The sequence below is a fragment of the Plasmodium yoelii genome (assembly GCF_900002385.2).
Source record: "Plasmodium yoelii strain 17X genome assembly, chromosome: 4".
Taxonomy (NCBI): Eukaryota; Apicomplexa; class Aconoidasida; order Haemosporida; family Plasmodiidae; genus Plasmodium; species Plasmodium yoelii.
Window position 1 is genome coordinate 108,041 of NC_036176.2, and position 22,410 is coordinate 130,450.

A 22,410-nucleotide genomic window follows, 5' to 3' on the forward strand; every position below is an offset into this window, starting at 1 on the left:
TATAGTATTTTAAAGTTATATGCTCCATTTTCTATGCAAATTATATAAATTTATATTATTTTTATTTAATATAGATAAATTAAAAAATAATTTTAACATTTTAAATAACTTTATTTTTATTCCTACATATTATAATTTATAAGTATTCCTTATTGGATAATTTTATAATATATTTTACGCATAATTTCCACGCTTTAAAACGACAATTAGAACTTAACCCGTATTATAAGCTTAAATAAGTCTTTGAATGTATATTGTTTTAAAAATAATACTTAGTAAATATTATATATTAGCATATAAATAAGTATTGATGGAAATTTTAAAGTATAATAGAAAACTATGTTTAATTAAGTTATTGTATTTCACTTTAAGAGGAGAGAGATAAGATATCTTTGCTCTTTTAATATTTAAATTAAGTTGAATATTCTCTAAATGTTCTGAATTGTTCATTTTTATCTTATATATTATATTTTTATAGTTATCAATGTATATATATTCAAATAATTAATTAAAAATTCTATATTTTATTAATTCTATGACAAAGCAATGCTGTTTATGATTAAAGATTATTCATTAAACAGTGATAATATAATATGAATTAACATGTAATAATAAAATGGAATTTAACATAAATCGAGTCTTTAACACCTCCATTAATCCATATTTTAGAATATAAAATTATAAATTCCAAATTGGATCTTTAACAAATATATATAAATTATGCGTCTTTTCGATAAAATTAATATTAATATTTAATTATACGAAGGTTACATAACATAGCAATATTAATTATTGGTAGAGTATTTTATTATATGCATAGTCGTATTATAATAACGTATTCGATCTATCATATTATTTATAATTATTAGAACGAAATATAAATGAAAATTTATTAATATTCTTATATTCAAATATATTAACTATTTTAAAATATAATTTAGTTATACCTCAAAACTATAAAGTTTAAAATTAATAGTGATTAATCTATTATTATGCCTTTATGATAAGTAAATTAAAGCGCATAAAACTTCTATTAATACTAGTTAATTTTAATACAAATGTAAAATACAAAAAGAGAATAGTAAAACAATTAAAACTTAAAAAATATTGTATATATAGTGCAATTATTATATATTATTAAAAATGTTAGATGAATAAAACATCTTTTATAGATATCGTTGTGTCGTCGAACTTCGATCGATATTTTTTGAATCTATATTTTATGACTTCCTATTATATATTGGTAATATGTTTAATTAACAATAAAATATATTCATTAACCTGAAGTTATATTATAACATAGATGAATAATCAAAATGAATTTTATTATAATTCATACCCAACTTCATATATAATGTTATTATTAAAGTTATGTTGGCATAATTTAAATTAAAACAAATATGATACAAATAATAAGTTTTACTAAATAAAATTTTCATTAAATAAAGAAACATATTATGATATGCATAATTCAATATATCTCTTGGTTATCAAGGCTTATATAATAGGCAATTATTATATAGAAAATATTTATATTAATATTTGTAATATATTTATTTTAATCATATTAAATCGGCATGAACACTCAATTATATATATTATAACTTATAAAATATGTTATACAACCCAATTCATATTAGCTTATCCCCATTTCGGGGTGCATATTTGGGCATCATATCTTGATTAAACATACGTGATGGTACATATATTTAATTACTGTTCAAGTTATAAAAAGTTAAATTACAATATAATATGTAACCCTAACCCATACACGGGTCCCACAACATAATAACTATATAAAAATTATGCAAAAATTATTATAAAAATTACTTATTTCCAAATAGACAATTTCTTAAAATATATCAACTATTATTACTATTCCTGGGATTATCACTACTCTTCGAATTACATATTAATGATTCATTTTCTTCTTTATTATTTTTATTTTTTCTCTTAAATATTGTTTTTGACCTCGTTTACGAAATCCAAATAACGAATACTAATGTAAAATGTTAAGAAACATATGATTTTTTGTTAACGTTTGCATATATTTAATGCAAATAGTTTTTAAATTCCTTATTATTTACCTTATAAGAAATTCCTAAAAAAATTGCTATTGCAACTAATATCGATAAAATTGGAATTAATTTGCTTGCTATCGACGAACTTGATGTAACTTCAGAAGCATGTTCAGAAATTATGTTTGTTATATCTGGAGTGGATGGGAAATCTTCACATTCATTTTTTAAATTATCATAACCATTTAATATAGTAATCAATGCATGAAAATAGGGTTTATCTTTAGTAATGTTATGATCTATGTTAAATTCTTCATATTTTTGAATAAATTGTCTAGCTTTTTCCGAATAGTTCGCGCAATTTGAGCTGTTTGTATCAAGCCCATTATATATGTCACATAATGTATTAAATGCATCATATAATCTAGATATAATGCTAATATCCATATTTAAAATATAATAATTTTTATCTATAAGATCCTTATAACCATCAAAATCAATAATATAATTTATATTATTAGTATACTCATCACCATCCATTATATATGTATTATAAAAATGCTTTCTATTATCTTCTTTACTTTTGATCAGGCTTAACATATAACTTAACCATATCAAAATGTATTCAACAATATCAATGTTTCCTTTTACAGTCATTCTAAACGCAGAAATATCCTTAAAAAATGCATCAAACAAATATAAACATCCAGCATTAATTTTGTCGAGATCATTATCACAACTATCACCAGTACAATACTCTTGGAAATATTCATTATTTATAAATTTATAGCTTTCATTATTCGAATCATATTTTAAATTCGTCGTTACATTCTTGAACTTTTCACACTAAGAAATCATTTAAAAACAATTAATAAAAACGTGTATTATTGAAAATTTTATTAAAATAAAGTTTAATGATATTTATATATAATACAATATCAAACAAATGTAAATGAAATTATTATTATTATTATTAAAAAATGAATATACCACGTCCTTATTCATTGTAATGGAATTTTATTTTTGATTTGTAAATTGAGTAGAATCATGCTATTTTATATACACTGCCCCTAATATGTGACGTAAATACTTTAACCCTATATATAACAACTGTCTGTAGTTAAATATATTATAACTTTTTAATAATTAAATTATTATACATAATAAAATAATATTATTAGTAAAGAAATGTTCTATTCCTGTTTATCATAATTAGATAAATTACCTTAAATAGAGGGTTACTTAATACATTTTGATTAAATATATATATGATGCATTTTATACAAGAAATGCATTCTTACTAAAATTTTGTATAACTATATTATAAAAATGAATATACATTTATAATGAATTTAAAGTATGTTTGAACATAGAAAAGAAATATATTTATATTTTATGTTTTAATGATTGCCTTTCTAAAACTTAAATACTGTATAAATATAAAAAATGAAAATTATATTATTACTATAATCCTTAAAAGCATATAAATAGCCTTTTTAAAAAATATATTAAATACTATATACTTGTTTCTAATAACATATAATATAGACTTTTCTAAAATTATAATATTTACAAAGTTGTATTGTTCCATTTTCTATCCCCAATACATAAATTTATATTGTTTTTAATTAATGTAGATAAATTAAAAAACAATTTTAATGTGTTAAATAACTTTATTTTTATTCCAATATACCTTATTGGATAATTTTATAATATATTTTACGCATAATTTCCAAGGTTTAAAACGACAATTAACACTGAACCCGTATTTATAAGCTTAAATAAATCTTTGGGTGTAGATTGTTTTTAAAATCATACTTAATAAATATTAAATATTAACACAAATAATTATTGATGAAATTTTTAAGTATAATAGAAAACTATATGTATTAGGTTTTTATATTACCCTTTAGTAGGAGAGAGATAAGATATATTTTCTCTTTTAATATATAAATTAAATTGAATATTCGTTAAATATTCTACATACTTAATTTTATCTTATATATTCTACTGTCATAGTTATCAATGTATATCATTCAAATAATTTATTAAAAATTCTATATTTTATTAATTCTACGATAAAGCAATGATAATATAATATGCGTTAATATAGAATAATCAAATGACATTTAACATGAATTGAGTCTTTAACCCTTTCACCATTGATTCATATTTTTAGAATATAAAACCAAATATCCCAAATTGAATCTTTAACAAATATATAAAAATGATACATTTATAATGTATTATTATTTATCTTTTCGATAATATTAATGTTTAATTATATGAAGGTTCATAATAAAACATTATTTCAATATTAGTTATTGGTAGTTTACTAGATTATATGTATAGGCATATAATAATAACACATCATATCTATAACATAATTTATAATTATTAGAATAAAATATAATATTAAATTTTATTAATATACTTATATTTTTTCTTTTAACTATTTAAAAAATAATTTATTTTTTCCTCAAAACTATAAGGTTTAAAAATTAAAGTGACTAATATAATATTATACCTTTATGGTAAATAAATTAATGTATATATAAGTATCTCTATTATTTGAATTTAAAACTTTAGCATAAAATGAAACTATATAAAATCAAAAATTAAAAGGATAGTATACATATATTTATAATGTAAGTTTTTATTAATATACATATTTTTATTGATTATTAAAAATGTTAGAAACATCATGATATTTTATAGACTATGTTATATTGTCGATTATCGATCGATATTCCATGCATCTATATTTTATGAATATATATTATTACAGTTCAGTTGGATAACATGATTTTAATTAAAATCAATATGCTACAAACAATAAGTTTTACTAAATAAAATATTTCACCAAATAAAGAAATGTATTGTATATTATGATATGCATAATCCAATATAACTCTGGGTTAACATGTCTTATTTAATGACAATTATTATATAGTCAATATCTATATTAATATATACAATATAGACATTTTATTTTAATCATTTAAAATCGATATGAACACTCAATTATATATATTATAATTTATGAAAAAATGTTATGCGACCCTTTTCATATTAATGCCAGTACCTCTTTTTTGGTTGCATATTTAGGCTTCAGCTCGATATTAAAAATGTAGGATGGTACATATATTTAATTACTGTTCAAGTTATAAAAAATTAAATTACAATATAATACTTAACCCTAACCCGAATATGGGTTCCACAAAATAAAAACTATATAAAAATTATGCAAAAATTACTTCGAAATGGACAATTTCTTAAAATATATCAACCATTACTACTATTCCTGGAATAATCACTACTCTTCGAATAATGTATTAATGATCAGTTTCTTCTTTATTTTTTTAGCATTTCTCTTAAATGTTGTTTTTGAGATCGTTTCCGAAATCCAAATAACGAATACTAATATAAAATGTTAAGAAGCGTACGGTTGTTCGTTAATGTTTACATATATATAATGAAAATAATTTTTAAATATCTTATTATTTACCTTATAAGAAACTACCAATAAAATTGATGCTGCAACAAATATAATTGCAATTGTAATTAGTGTATTTTTAATTATTGAACTTTGTGAGCAAGCTACAAGCGATGGGACATTACCACATTTAACACGATTATATTCATTTTCAAAAAATTTATAATCTTTTAATAAACTAAACCATAGTTGAGAATAAGAATCTCCTTTAGTAATATCTAAAGCATTTTTATGTTTTTCATATTTTTCAAAAAATTCTCCAGCATTTTCTAAACATGTCTTGCATTGTGTTTTTTCTGGATCAAGTTCACTATACACGTTACATAATGATTTAAATGGATCATAAAAATTAGATATATCTTTAATATTCATATCCATCGATTTTATTTTATTTTCTATAACATCCTTTTTAATCTTATCATCACTATTAACACCTATATTCTCATTATAACAACTATTTTCTTTTATATGTTTAGTATAAAAATCGTCTAATTTGGTGGTTCCATTTTGTGTTTTTTGATTTAGTTTATAACTTAACCATAAAATAGCGTATTCAACAAGTTTATCACTACCTATATCTTCCTCACCAAACATATTTAGTAACAATATAAAACCAGAGATAATCTTTAGTTCATCACTACTACAGTTATAATCAGGGCAATACATTTTTAATAAATCCATAGAAATACCTATTCCCAAGTTGTTCGGATCATCAACAAAATATTTATCAATATCATTAATTGATTTACACTACGAATATATTTTGCAAATTAAACAAAAGAATGTATTAATATAAATATTACTAAAATGAAAATTAATATAATTTATAGGAATGCAACATACGAATAATATAAGAAAAAAGATATATACCACTTTATAAGACATTATAATGAAATTCTGTTATAATTTTGAGATTATGCGGGGTTATGTTGTTTATATATATTGCATAGAATATATGTTATATTTGCTTAATCTCTTTACGTAGCACTTATCTTTCGTTAGACATATTATTCTTAATTTTAACTTCATATAAAATAATAATACATTAGTATTACTAAAATCATATTATACTTATTTTATGACATTTAGCTAAACTATCTTAAATAGAGGATTGCATAATACATTTTATACAAAAAATACTATTCTTATTACCATTTCATATAACTTTATTATAAAAATTAATGTACTTTTATATTGAATTTAAAAAATATATACATATGCTTTAATATAGAACACAAACAACGTCATAAAACTCAAATATTGCACAAATATAAAAAATTAATAAATCTATTATTATTAGAATCCTTAAAGTATATACTTGTTTCTTATAATATATAATATAGTTTTTTCTAAAATTATAGCATTTTCAAATTAAGTTACATGTTCCATTTTCTATACAAATCAAATAATTTATATTATTTTTATTTAATATAGATATATTAAAAAATAATTTTAATGCGTTAAATAACTTTATTTTTATTTCTACATATCCCAATTTAGAAGTATTCTCTATTGGGTAATTTTATAATATATTTTCCCATCTTTTCCATTATTTAAAGCAACAATTAGCACTGAATCCGTACTTATTAATATATTTATAAGATTAAATAAATCTTTGAATGTATATTGATTTTAAAATAATACATAGTAAATATTAAATATTAACATATAAATACATTCTGATGGAATTTAAAGTATAATAGAAGGCTGTGCGTAATTATGTTGTTAAATTACCCTTTAAGAGAAGAGAGATAAGATATATTTTCCATTTTAACATATAAATTTAGATAAATATTTCCTAAATACTATACATTGTTCATTCTTATCTTATATACTTATTGATATAGTTATCAATGTATGTACATTCAAATAATTTATTAAAAATTCTATATTTTATTAATTATATGGTAACGTAATGTTTTAGATTAAAAAATGATTATTCAATAAAAACTAATAATATAATAAGAGTTAATATGGCATAATAAAATGGCAGTTAACATGAATTAAGTCGTTATAATTTTCTCCATGGATCCAAATTTTTATAATATAAAACCACATATCCCGAAGTGGATCTTTAACAAATATATAACATTGATACCTATATAATGTATTATTATGTATCTTTTCGATAATATTAATATTTAATTATATGAAGGTTTCACAATAAAACAATATTTTAATATTAGTTACTAGTATAATATTTTATTATATGTATAACCATATAATAATAACGCATTATATCCATCGTATTATTTATAATTATTAGAACAAAATATGATATGCAAATTTATTAATATAGTTAAATTTTTTCTTTTAACTATTTTAAATATAATATATTTATACCTCAGACTATAAAGTTTAAAATTATTAGTGATTAATTTAATATTATACCTTTATTGGAAATAAATTAATGTATATAGAACTATTTCTATTATTTGAATTTAATACTTTAGCATAAAATGATACTATATATAACCGGAAATTAAAAGGATTGTATACATATATTTATAATGTAATTATTTATTAATATGCATATTTTTATTGATTATTAAAAATGTTAGATTCATAAAATACCTTTTATAGATAACGTTGTATTGTCGATTCTCGATCGATATTCCATGTATTTATATTTTACGAATATCTATTATTACAGTTCAGTTGGATAACATGATATAAATAAAAATAAATATTATATAAATAATAAATTTTACTAAATAAAACCTTCATGAAATAAAGAAACATATTGTGTTATGCATAATTCCATATAGCTCTGGGTTATCAAGACTTATATAATAGGTAATTGGGATATTCCATAATATTATTTCATATATATTCAACATCTATATTAATATGTACAATATAGACATTTTATTTTAATCATATTAAATCGGTATGAACACTCAATTGTATATATTATACTTTATGGAAAAAATTTTATGTGGCTCTTTTCATATTAATGGTAGTATCCCTTTGGGGGGTGCACATTTATAATTCATCTCGAGATTGAACATACGTGATGGTACATATATTAAATTAGTATTCAAATTATTCAAAATTAAATATAATATGATACTTAACTATAACCCCAATGTGGGTTCCATAATACAACCCTGACCCACTACATAAAAACTATATAAAAATTATGCAAAAATTGTGACCAAAAATTACTTCCAAATAGACACTTTCTTAACATATATAAATCATTATTACTTTCCTGAAATATTCACTCTCTTCGAATCATATATTAATGATTTATTCTCTTCTTTATATTTTTTATTTTTTCTCTTAATTTTTGTTTTTGAACTCTTTTCCGAAATCCAAATAACGAATACTAATATAAAATGTTAAGAAGCGTACGGTTGTTTGTTAATGTTTGCATATATATAATATATTTTTTTAATTCCTTATTATTTACCTTATAAGAAATTCCTAAAAAAAATCCTATTGCACCAAATATCGATAAAACTATAAATAAGTTCTTTGATATCGACGAACTTGATGATGCAACTTCAGAAGTGTGTGCAGAATTGTCTGTTATTTCTATCGATGGAAAGGACGAACTATTTTTACATTTCTTTTTTAAATTACCATAATCAGTTGATAAATTAGATAATATTTGTCTATATAAACTATTATCATTATTACTAGAATCTCCATAAAGTTCTTTATAATTGTTAACAAATTGTTTAGCGTTTGATATATATTTCGTGCAATCTGGATTGTTTTCATCCAAATAAAAATACATATTACATAAACTTTTAAATAAATCATAAAGTTTAGATATTTTTTCATTAGAAATATCCATGAATTCTTTTTTTTTATCTATAAGATCCTTATAATTTTTATACTCTTTAACATCAGCTATAGAATTTTTATACCTATCATTATCTATAGTTGTACTATAAAAATATTGTAGATTGGTATCATTTCCTGTTTGTTCCTTTAGGTTTAACATATAACTTAACCATATCATAATGTACTCAACAATATTGATGTTACTATTTGCAACAGACTTAAACAATTGAGAAGTCCCAAATATTTGATTAAAAAGATATAAACATCCACCATTAATTTTTTCGGCATCAGTATCACAACTATAACTATCACAATAACCATCTAAGAAATTTTCTGTTTTAAATTGGTACTTATTATCACTGGTTAATTTATCGGGAAATTTACCCCATACATTCTCGAACTTTTCACACTAGGAAAAAATTTAAAAACATTTATTAGAAATGTATATTATTGAACATTTTATTAAAATAAAATTTAATGATATTTAAATATAATGCAATATCAAAAATGCATATACCACTTTCTTATTCATTATAATGGAATCTTATTTTTGATTTGTAAATTTAATAAAATCATGCTGTTTTATATACACTGCTCCCAATATGTGACGCAAATAATTTAACCCTATAAATAACAACTGTTTGTAGTTAAATATATTATAAGTTTTTCAATAATTAAATTAATATAAAATAATAATACAGTAGTATTACTAAAATCATATTATACTTATTTTATGACAATTAGCTAAATTACCTTAAATTGAGGGTTGCTTAATACATTTTTGATTAAATATAGATATGATGCATTTTATACAATAAATGCTATTCTTACTAGCATCTGCTATAACTTTATTATAAAAATTAATATACTTTTATTATGAATTTAAATTATGTTTGAACATAGAAAAGGAATATATTTATATTTTATGTTTTAATGACTTGAATTCTAAAACTTAAATACTGTATAAATATAAAAAATAATATTATTACTATAATCCTTAAAAGTATATAAATCGTCGCTTTTAAAAATATATTAAATTTTTATATACTTGTTTCTTATGATATATAATATAGTTTTTTCTAAAATTATAGTATTTTCAAATTAACTTACATGCTCCACTTTCTATGCAAATTACATAATTTATATTTTTTTTATTTAATATAAATAAATTCACAATTAATTTTAATGAATCTTATAACATTATTTTTATTTTTATATACTTCAATTTATAAATATTCCGTATTAGATAATTATAGAATATATTTCGCGTATCATTTCCATAGTTTAAAACACCAATTAGTACTGAACCCAGATTTATTATGTTATTTATAAGCTTAAATAAGTCTTTGAATATAGATTATTTTAAAAATAATACTTAGTAAATATTAAATATAGCATATAAATAACTATTGATGCAAATTTTAAAGTATAATAGAAAACTATATGTATTAGGTTGGTATATTGCACTTTGAGAGGAGAGAGATAGATATTTGCTCTTTTAATATATAAATTTAGATAAACATTCGCTAAATTTTCTGAATTGTTCAGTTTTATCTTAAATATTCTATTGTTATAGTTATCAATGTATATACATTCAAATAGTTTATTAAAAGATCTATATTATATTAATTTTATGATAAAACAATGCTATTTGTAATTAAAGATTATTTATTAAACAATGATAATACAATACGTGTTAATATGAAATAATAAAAAGACTTTTGACGTTAATTGTGTTTTTCGGCTTTTCTCTATTTATCCATATTTTATAATATAAAATTACAAATCCCAAATTGGATCTTTAGCAAATATATAAAAATTATGCCTTTATAATGCATCATTATGTGTCTTTTCAATAATATTAATATTTAATTATATGAAGGTTTCACAATATAACAATATTTCAATATTAGTTATTAGTATAGTATTTATTAGATTATATATATAGGCATATAATAATAGCGATATTATATTTATCAAATTATTTACAATTATTATAACAAACTATAACATTATATTTTATTTTTTAAATCTTTTGAAATATAATTTATTTATACCTCAAAACTATAAAGTTTAAAAATTAATAATGATCAATCTAATATTATATCTTTATAGTAAATAAATTAACGTATATATAACTATTTCTATCAATATTAATTAAAAATTTAACATAAAATGATACTAAATACAATTGAAAATTAAAAGGATAGTATACATTTATCTATAATTTAATTTTTTTATTAATATGTATATTTTTATTGTATTATTAAAAATGTTTGATGCATAAAATGCCTTTTATAGATATCGTTGTATTGTCGATACTCGATCGATATTTTATGAATATCTATTATTATTATTCGGTTGTTAAAATACAATTTAAATAAAAATAATGACACAAATAATAAGTTTTACTAAATAAATGTGTTCACCAAACAAAGAAATGCATTGTATAATATGATGTGAATAATTCAATATAGCCCCTGATTAACAAGTTTTATATAATAGACAATTATGATATAGCATAATATGAATTCATATATAATCAATATAGACATTTTATTTTAATCATATTAAATTGACATGAACCCTCAATTTAATATATTATAACATATGAAAAAATATTATGCAACACATTTCATATTAATGGATATGTTCCTTTGGGGGAGCATATTTGACTTTTGAATTTAATCTCGTGATTAAACATACGGAATGATACATATATTAAATTATTGTTCAAATTATAAAAAATTTAATACAATATAATTCTTAGCCCTAACCCGAATATGGGTCTCACAACATAAAAACTATATAAAAATTATGCAAAAATTACTTCGCAATGGACAGTTTCTTAAAATATATAAATCATTATTACTATTCCTGAAATATTCACTCTCTTTGAATCATATATTAACGATTCATTTTCTTCTTTATATTTTTTATTTTTTCTCTTAATTTTTGTTTTTGAAATTGTTTCCGAAATCCAAATAATGAATACTAATATAAAATGTTAAGAAACATACGGTTGTTTATTAATGTTTGCATATATATAATAATTTTTTTTTAATTCTTTATTATTTACCTTATAAGAAATTCCCAAAAAAAATGCTATTGCACCAAATATCGATAAAACTGTAAATAATCTGTTTCCTATCGACGAATCTGATGTATCTCCAGATATTTGTGCAGAAAATTTTGTTGTTATCTCTGGAAGGAATGATAAATCTTTACAATTAGCACCTTTTTTAGTACAAGCATTTTTTAAATTATCATAATCAGTTGATAAAACAGGCAATATTTTATTACGTGCAATACCTTCAACATTATGATTATTGTTAAGCTCTATATATGTGTCAATAAAACTATTAGCATTATCTGACAGTGTGTCACCAATTGTATTCGTTGAAACATTACCATGCATACTACATATTAATTTAAATGCATCATAAAATTTAGACAGATCTTCAATATTAATATTCAGCAAATCATTTCGTTTATCCATGAATCCCTTAAGCTCTCCAATTGTATAGGCTTCTCTTATAAATTTTGTATATTTACCACTATCTTTTACATTTTTATTATACAATTCGTTTATTGTGGTGAATTCCCCCCCTTTGATTTGCTTTAATTTGTAACTAAACCATGAAATAATATATAGAAAAAATGCATTAGTATTATTTTCAATATAATCTTTACTTGTTAATGTAGAATAACATTGTTCAAGTAACCATAAAAATCCAGCCGTAATTTTATCTAGATTATTATTGCATTTATTTTCTCCTGAATCTTTCTCAGGGCAGTATTGTATTAAATCCTTATTTTCATCAAAATTGAGTGTTCCTGTTTCGCCTAATTCATCGGGTAAATACGTCCTCAAATAATCAAATTTTCCACACTAAAAAAGCATTTAAAAAAAATTGATAAAAATATGTATTAAGAAAATGTTATTAAAATAAAACTTAATGAAGCTTGTAGGAAATATAATATCAAAAAGTGTACATACTAGAATATCATTCATTATGATGGAATATAATTTATAATCTCTAGGTTAAGGGGATATCATATTAGTTTTATATATATACTAAAATAGGTAATACATTATTTAACCCTATATACAGCAATTATTTGTAGATAAACGTATTTTTATTATTCTTAATATCAATTTAAAGATAATATGGAACAATATATACTTTTATGGTAGTTAGATAAATTGCCTTATTTTGAGGGTTGTTTAATACATTTGTTATTATTGTATATATAATACAATTTTGTATAAATTTTTATCCTTAATAACACTCATATGACCATTATTATGAAAATTAAAGTAACATTGTAATGAATTTAGAATATATCTCCTTATACATGTGATTTAATATAGAAAATAAACGTTATATTTTTTGTTTTAATAAATGGTGCCCCAAAACTAATATATTGAATAAATTAAAACAATTAAGAAATTTATTATTACTATAATCCTTAAAAGTATATAAATAGTTATTTTTTTAAATATATTAAATATTATATACTTGTTTCTTATAATATATAATATAGTTTTTTCTAAAATTATAACATTTATAAAATAAGTTGCATTGCTCCCTTTATTAATTGCATATACATGATTTTAATATTATTTTTATTTAATATATATCCATTCCAATTATATTTAACATTTTCAATAACTTTATTTTTATCCCTATATAATTCAATTTATAAATATATCTTATTGGGTAATTTTATAATATATTTTGCACATATTTCCCACGGTTTAAAACGACAATTAGCACTGAAACCGTATTTATATGCTTAAATAAGACTTTTAATGCATATTTTTTTTAAGATAATACTTAGTAAATATTAAATATATAACACATAAATACGTATTGATGATAATTTTAAAGTATAATAGAAAATTATGTGTATTAGGTTGATATATTGCACTTTGAGAGGAGAGATAAGGGAAGTATGATTTTTTAAGACAAGGATGTAGCAATATAATATTTACTTATGCTACATAGTTTAATTATATTTCTACCATTAAACCTTTTAACTCATGTATGTATATATTAAAATTATTCATTAAAAATAACTTAGAATTATTAATTTTCTAAATATATGATTTGCTTTTGTATTTATAATAAACTATATTTTTAAGTAAACTATAGAATTATTAATATTATTTTCATTGGTAATGCTAGTTCTAATATTATCGCATTAAGCATACTTAAATAAATGTTATAATATTTCATTTTATCTCATATGCTTACAATTTTAATTTTATCATACCTTTAATAATATATAATGAATTTATACCCATGTAATCTATCAAATTAACATAATGTATTTTTCGTATTTAATACTGTATCTATTGTTATTACTATTATTATTGTTGCTGCTAGATCACTGTATAGTACAACGGAATAATTAATGCCCTTAATATAAATACTTTAAATCAATGTATGATATGTCCGTGATTCATTGTTTAAAGTATAACATTTTGTAACATATATACTACCTCGTAAAACGATATATTTATAATACATATTTATTAATTTATATATGATAACCTAATAAAAATAACATTAGTTCAAAATAAATTAATTATTATTTGCCTTTTCGATAAAATTAATATTAGTATTTAATCATATGAAGTTTCCACAATAAAACAATATTTCAATATTAGTTATTACTAGAGCATTTTATTAAATTATATGCATAGATATATAATAATAACGCTATTCTATCTATCATATTATTTATAATTATTAGAACAAAATATGATATGAAATTTTATTAATATACTTATATTTTTTTTTTAACAATTTTAAATATAATATATTTATACCTCAAACTATAAAGTTTAAAAATGGATATTTATTAATCTAATAGTGTACCTTTATAGTAAATGAATTAATGTATATATAAGTATCTCTATTATTTGAATTTAAAACCTTAATATAAATATAAAGAAAATGATATTATATATAATCGAAAGTTAAAAGGATAATATACATATATCTATAATATAATTTTTTATTAATATGCATATTTTTATTGATTATTAAAAATGTTAGATGAATAAAACATATTTTATAGGCATTGTTGTATTATCGATCGATATCCCATGCATCTATATTTTATGACTACCTATTATATATTGTTAATACGTTTAATTAACAATAAAAATATTCCCATTAACCTATAGGTATATTATAATGTAGGCAATTGTTCCAAATGAATCATCATATAATTAATATCCAACCTAATATATAATGCTATTATTACAGTTCAGTTGGCGTAATATAATTGAAATTAAAACAAATATGATACAAATAATGAGTTTTACTAAATAAAATGTTTTATCAATAAAGAAACATATTGTGTTATGCATAATTCAATATAGTTATGATTAACAAGCTTATATAATAAATAATTATGATATATCATAATATGAATTAATATATGCAATATAGATATTTTTTTTAATCATATTAAATCGATATGAACACTCAATTATATATATTATAATTTATGAAAATATGTTATGTGACCCTTTTTTGGTTGCATATTTAAACTTCATCTCGTGATTAAACATATGGGATGGTACATATATTTAATTAGTGTTCAAATTATAAAAAATTAATACAATATAATACTTAGCCCTAACCCGAATATGGGTTCCATAAACATAACCCTGACCTATAACATAAAAACAATATAAAAACTATGATCAAAAATTACTTCGAAATAGACAGTTTCTTAAAATAAATCAATCGTCATATTCAGAATAATTTATTAATGATTCATTCTCTTCTTTATATTTTTTAGTTTTTCTCTTAATTTTTGTTTTTGAAATCGTTGCCGAAATCCAAATAACGAATACTAATATAAAAATGTTAAACGTATTATATATTTCCTAAAATTTGCATATATAATGAAAATAATTTTTAAATTCCATATTATTTACCTTATAAGAAATTCCTAAAAAAATTGCTATTGCACCAAATATCGATAAAACTATAAATAATTTACTTACTAGAGATGATTCTGATAATGTAACCTCAGGAAATTCCCCAGAATATTGTCCATATCCTGTTCCATAAGTTTTTTCAGAAGTTTCTTCAGAACAATTTTCAGGAATTTTTTCTGTTTCTATCGTTGGAAGGGATGAAGATTTGCAACACTGAGTATCATTACATTTCTTTATTAAATTATCATAATCGGTTGATAAAGTACACAATACTTTTTTATATGAACTGTCATTAGTGCTATTATATTCCTCGTAAAGTTCTTCATATTGTTCAACAAATTCTTTAGCTTTTTCCGAATAGTTTGTGCAATTTTCCTTATTTTCATCAAATTCAGTATACATTTCACATAACGATTTAAATGCTTTATAAAATTTAGGTACAATTTTACTATCCATATTCAACACATCATTTTTTTTATCTAAAAGTTCCTTATAATCCTTATAACCAGTACATCCATTTATTTTCTTGTTATACTTATCACAATCATTCATGTATGCAATATAAAAACACGTTATAATGTTTGATTCTTCACTATATTTCAGGTTTATCATATAACTTAACCATATCATAATGTAATCAACAATATTGATGTTATTTTTTGCAGTAGAGGGATCCACACCGCAATCCTTAATGAATTCATCCAACAAATATAAGCATCCAGCATTTATTTTATCGAAATCACTTTTAAAATCAATATTACAATAACCATTTGAAAAATCAATATTATCACAATAATTACTTAAAAAATCATCATTTATAAATTGATAATTTCCTGTACTGTCCAATTCATCGGAGATCGCGTTCCTTACATCCTGGAACTTTTTACACTAAAAAAACATTTAAAAAAGTATAATAAAAATATATGTTAATGAAACTCTTATAAAATAAAGTTTAATGGTATATATAATACTATATAAAAAAATGTAAAGGGAATTATTATTATTAAAAAATAAATATACCACAGTTTTATTCATTTTGATGGGGTTTTATTTTTGATTTTTAAATTAAGTAGAATCATTCTCTTTTTATATCCATTGAACCAAATATGTGACGAATTACTTTAACCCAATATATAACAGCTGTCTGTAGTTAAATATATTATATGTTTTTCAATAATTAAATTAATATAGAATAATAAAATAATATTATTACTAAAAAAAAGATTTATTTGTGTTTATGCTAATTAGCTAAGTTACCTTAAATAGAGAGTTGCTTAATACAATTTTTATTAAATATATATGTAATGAATTTTATACAAAAAATGATATTCTTACTAACATCTGGTATATATTTATTATAAAAATGGATATCCTTCTATAATGAATTTAAAGTATTTTTGAACATAGAAAAGGAATATATTTATATCTCATGTTTTGATGATTGTCCTTCAAAAAATTAAATGCTGTATAAATCTAAAAAAATAAAAATTATATTATTACTATAATCCTTAAAATATATAAATAGTCATTTCTTAAAACATATTAAATAATTATACACTTGTTTCTAATACTATATACCATATTTTATTAAAATTATATATTTTCAAATTAAGTTGCATTATTTCCTTTCTATGCAATTATATAAATTTATATTGTTTTTAATGAATGTAGATAAATTCAAAATCCATTTTGATAAAAACAATAACTTTATTTTTATTCCAATATACCTTATTGGGTAATTTTATAATGTATTTTGCCATATTTTCCATTCTTTAAAACAATTTGCACTGAACCCGTACTTATAAGCTTAAATAAGTCTTTGAATGCATATTATTTTTAAAATAATGCTTAGTAAATATTAATACATAAATAAGTATTGGTGCAAATTTTAAAGTATAATAGAAAACTATGTTTAATTAGGTTGTTATATTGTCCTTTAAGAGGAGAGAGATAAGATATATTGCTATTTTAATATATAAATTTAGATAAATATTTGCTAAATGTTCTACATAATTCATTTTATCTTATATATTTTATTGTTATAGTTATCAATGTATATCCATTCAAATACTTTATTAAAAATTCTATATTTTATTAATTCTACAAAAAACAATAATAATATAATACGCATTAATATTGAATAATAAAATGATATTTAATATTAATTAAGTATTTAACCCTTTCTCCATTAATCCATATTTTTAGAATATAAAACTAAAAATTCCAAATTGAATAATTAACAAATATATAATGTATTATTATGTCTTTTCGATAAAATTAATATTTAATTATATGAAGGTTTCACAATAAAATAATATTTTAATATTAACTATTGGTAATTTCTAGATTATATGTATAGGCATATAATAATAACGCATTATATCTATAATATTAAACTTTAATAATATATTTATATTTTATTTTTTAACTGTTTTAAAATATAATATATTTATACCTCAAAATTTAAAAATTAATAGTAATTAATATAATGTTCTACCTTTATGATAAGTTAAAGCGTACAAATCAACTTCTATTAATACAAGAAGATAATAGTAACTACAATTACAGCTTCAAAAAATGTTAGAAGCATAACAATAATTTATAGATTATGTTATATTGTCGATTCTCGATCGATATTCATGAATCTATATTTTATGAATATCTATTATATATTGGTAATATGCTTAGTTAACATTAAAAATATAATCATTAATATGAAGGTATATTATAATGTAGGTAATTGTTCCAAATGAATCGAATTATAATTATACTCTGATATATAAAATTATTACAGTTCAGTTGAATAACATGATTTGAATTAAAATCAATATGCTACAAACAATAAGTTTTACTAAATAAAATATTTCACCAAATAAAGAAATGTATTGTATATTATGATATGCATAATTCAATATAACTATGTGTTAACAAGTCTTATATAACATATAATAAGGGTTTTTATGTATAGTTATCCCACATTAGCAATAAAATATATAATGCAAAGTTATAATATTGCCACATTTATTACATATGAACGAATTAGACATAGGTATTATAACTTATGAAAAATTGTTATGTGTCCATTTTCACATTAATGGCAGTATCCCTTTTTTGGTTGTATATTTAGGCTTCTTCTCGATATTAAACATACGGATATAGTACATATATTTAATTAGTGTTCAAATTATAAAAAATTAATACAATATAATATTTAACTCTAACCCGAATATGGGTTCCACAACATAAAAACTATATAAAAATTATGCAAAAATTACTTCGAAATAGACAATTTCTTAAAATATATTAATCATTATTACTATTCATGGAATAATCACTACTCTTCGAATAATATATTAATGATCAGTTTCTTCTTTGCTTTTTTAGCTTTTCTTTTAAATGTTGTTTTTGAAATCGTTTTCGAAAACCAAATAACGAATACTAATATAAAATGTTAAGAAGCGTATTATTTTTTTGTTAACGTTTACATATATATAATATATTTTTTTAATTTCCTTATTATTTACCTTATAAGAAATTCCCAATAAAATTGATGCTGCAACAAATATAATTGCAATTGTAATTAGTGTATTTTTTGTCATTGGACAATTTGTCACTGGACAATCTATCACTGGACATTCTATCACTGGACATTCTATCACTGGACTTTTTGTCGCTTGACTTTTTGTCACTGAACTTCGTGGACAAGTTACAAGGAATTCGATATCATTACATACATCCTTTTTATATTTCTCTTTAAATTTGTCATAATCTTTTAATAAACTAGACAATAGTTGTAAATAAGAACTTCCTTTATTAATATCAAAAATATTTTTAACTTTTTCACATTTTTCATAAAATTCTCCAGCATTTTTTAAACATGTATTGCATTGGATTTTTTTTGTACCAATTTCTTTATTCATCTTACATAATAATTTAAATGCATCATAAAAATTTGATATATCTTTAATATTCATATTCATCGATTTTATTTTTGCATCTATAACATCTATCTTAATATTATTATTAGCACTATCACCAAATGTTTTCTGATTATAATGACTATTTGTTTCTATATGATTATTATAAAAATCCTTTAATGTGGTGGTTCCATCATCTGTTTTTTGATTCAGTTTGTGACCTAACCATAAAATAGCGTATTCAGCATTTTTATCACTCTCTAAATTTTTAATATCATCATAATCCTTACAGAAACCTAGCAATCCTATAAAAGCAGAACTAATTTTTTTGTTATCATCATTATCACACTTATTATCAGGACAATACATATTGGTATAACTTCCACCAAACGTATAATTTTGAGATTTTTGATCGAAGACAAGACCATTATCGCATAATTCAAGTGCATCACACTACGAATATATTTTACGAATTAAAAAAAAGAATGTATTAATATAAATGTTACTAAAATGAAAATTAATATAATTTATAGTTAATGCAACATCCAAATAATGTAAGAAAAAGGATATATATACCAGATTAACGCCCATTATAATGAAATTCCGTTATAATTTGGAGATTATGTGGGATGATGTTATTTATATATATTGCATAAATATATGTTATATTTACTTAAGCTCTTTACATACCAATTATCTTTCGTTATATATATTATTCTTAATTTTAACTTCATATATAATAATAATACATTAGTATTACTAAAATTATATTATACTTATTTTATGACATTTAGCTAAATTACCTTAAATAGAGGATTGGTTAATTCATTTTATACAAAAAATTTATATTTTTACTAACACTTGGTAAAATTTATTGTAAAAATGGATATAATTTTATAAAGAATTTAAAAAATATATACATATGCTTTAATATAGAACACAAACAATGCCCTAAAACTTAAATACTGTATAAATTTAAAAATAAAAAAGTTTTATTATTATTATTATTATTATAATCCTTAAAACCATATAAATAATAATTTTTTAAAATATATTAAATATTTATATATTTGTTTCTTATAATATATAATATAGTTTTTTCTAAAATTATAGTATTTTAAAGTTATATGCTCCATTTTCTATGCAAATTATATAATTTTAATATTACTTTTAATTAATATATATACATTCCAATTATATTTTAACATTTTAAACAACTTTATTTTTATTCCTACATATTATAATTTATAAGTATTCCTTATTGGGTAATTTTATAATATATTTTCCCATCTTTTCCATTTTTTAAAACAACAATTAGCACTGAGTCCGTATTTATAAGCTTAAATAATTCTTTGAATGTAGATTGTTTTTAAAATAATACTTAGTAAATATTAAACATATATCCCTACTGATTATATTTTAAAGTATAATAGAAAACTATGTTTAATTAGGTTGTTATATTCCCCTTTAAGAGAAGAGAGATAAGATATATTAGTCATTTTAATATATAAATTAAGTTGAATATTCGCTAAATGTTTTGCACTCCTCATTCTTATATTCTATATTTATTGTTATAGTTATCAATATATATACATTCAAATAATTTATTAAAAGTTCTATATTTTATTAATTATATGGTAAAATAATGCTATTTAAGATTAAAAAATGATGATTCATTAAACAATGATAATATAATATGTATTATTGAAATGTCATTTGAGATTAATTGAATCTTTAACCTTTTTTCCATTGCCCATATTTTTATAATATAAAACTACAAATCCCAAATTGGATCTTTAACAAAATATATAACATTGATACCTTTATAATGTATTATTATTTATCTTTTCGATAATATTAATGTTTAATTATATCAAGGTCTCACAATAAAATAATATTCCAATATTAGTTATTAGTATAATATTTTACTATTTTGCATGTATATAATAATAACGATATTATATCTATCAATTATTTATAATTATTAGTACAAACTATAACATTATATTTTATTAATATACTTATATTTTATTTTTTAACTATTTTAAATATGATATGAAAATTTAATAATATACTTGTATTTTTTCTTTTAACTATTTTAAATATAATATATTTCCAATTTATATATACTTAAAAATTATGAATTTTTAAATTTATTGTATAACGAACCTATGTTTATACTTTATGTTAAATAAATTAAAGCATATAAAACAACTTCTA

At 20.3% G+C, this 22,410-nt stretch overlaps 6 protein-coding genes across 6 annotated transcripts; all 6 read right to left on the reverse strand.

Moving 5' to 3' along the window:
* Positions 1-1,912: 1,912 nt before the first annotated feature.
* PY17X_0400097 (PIR protein) lies at positions 1,913-3,023 on the reverse strand (the record flags this gene model as incomplete). Its single annotated transcript, XM_034637734.1, has 3 exons — positions 1,913-1,999; positions 2,088-2,864; positions 3,009-3,023. The coding sequence occupies 3 exons, from the start codon at positions 3,021-3,023 to the stop codon at positions 1,913-1,915; spliced, it is 879 nt and encodes a 292-aa protein (XP_034493380.1).
* Positions 3,024-5,372: 2,349 nt separating this feature from the next.
* Positions 5,373-6,399, reverse strand: PY17X_0400100 (PIR protein; the record flags this gene model as incomplete). The annotated part of the gene is made up of 3 exons (XM_034637735.1): positions 5,373-5,438; positions 5,527-6,264; positions 6,385-6,399. 3 exons carry the CDS (start codon positions 6,397-6,399, stop codon positions 5,373-5,375), a joined length of 819 nt encoding a protein of 272 aa, XP_034493381.1.
* A 2,359-nt stretch (positions 6,400-8,758) lies between these two features.
* On the reverse strand, positions 8,759-9,841 carry PY17X_0400200 (PIR protein; the record flags this gene model as incomplete). Its single annotated transcript, XM_034637736.1, has 3 exons — positions 8,759-8,845; positions 8,930-9,718; positions 9,827-9,841. The coding sequence occupies 3 exons, from the start codon at positions 9,839-9,841 to the stop codon at positions 8,759-8,761; spliced, it is 891 nt and encodes a 296-aa protein (XP_034493382.1).
* Positions 9,842-12,216: 2,375 nt separating this feature from the next.
* PY17X_0400300 (PIR protein) lies at positions 12,217-13,324 on the reverse strand (the record flags this gene model as incomplete). Its single annotated transcript, XM_022955022.1, has 3 exons — positions 12,217-12,303; positions 12,389-13,201; positions 13,310-13,324. The coding sequence occupies 3 exons, from the start codon at positions 13,322-13,324 to the stop codon at positions 12,217-12,219; spliced, it is 915 nt and encodes a 304-aa protein (XP_022811508.1).
* A 2,774-nt stretch (positions 13,325-16,098) lies between these two features.
* On the reverse strand, positions 16,099-17,308 carry PY17X_0400400 (uncharacterized protein; the record flags this gene model as incomplete). The annotated part of the gene is made up of 3 exons (XM_725835.2): positions 16,099-16,185; positions 16,271-17,161; positions 17,294-17,308. 3 exons carry the CDS (start codon positions 17,306-17,308, stop codon positions 16,099-16,101), a joined length of 993 nt encoding a protein of 330 aa, XP_730928.2.
* A 2,325-nt stretch (positions 17,309-19,633) lies between these two features.
* On the reverse strand, positions 19,634-20,781 carry PY17X_0400500 (PIR protein; the record flags this gene model as incomplete). The annotated part of the gene is made up of 3 exons (XM_022955023.1): positions 19,634-19,711; positions 19,798-20,643; positions 20,767-20,781. 3 exons carry the CDS (start codon positions 20,779-20,781, stop codon positions 19,634-19,636), a joined length of 939 nt encoding a protein of 312 aa, XP_022811509.1.
* Between the last annotated feature and the right edge of the window lie 1,629 nt (positions 20,782-22,410).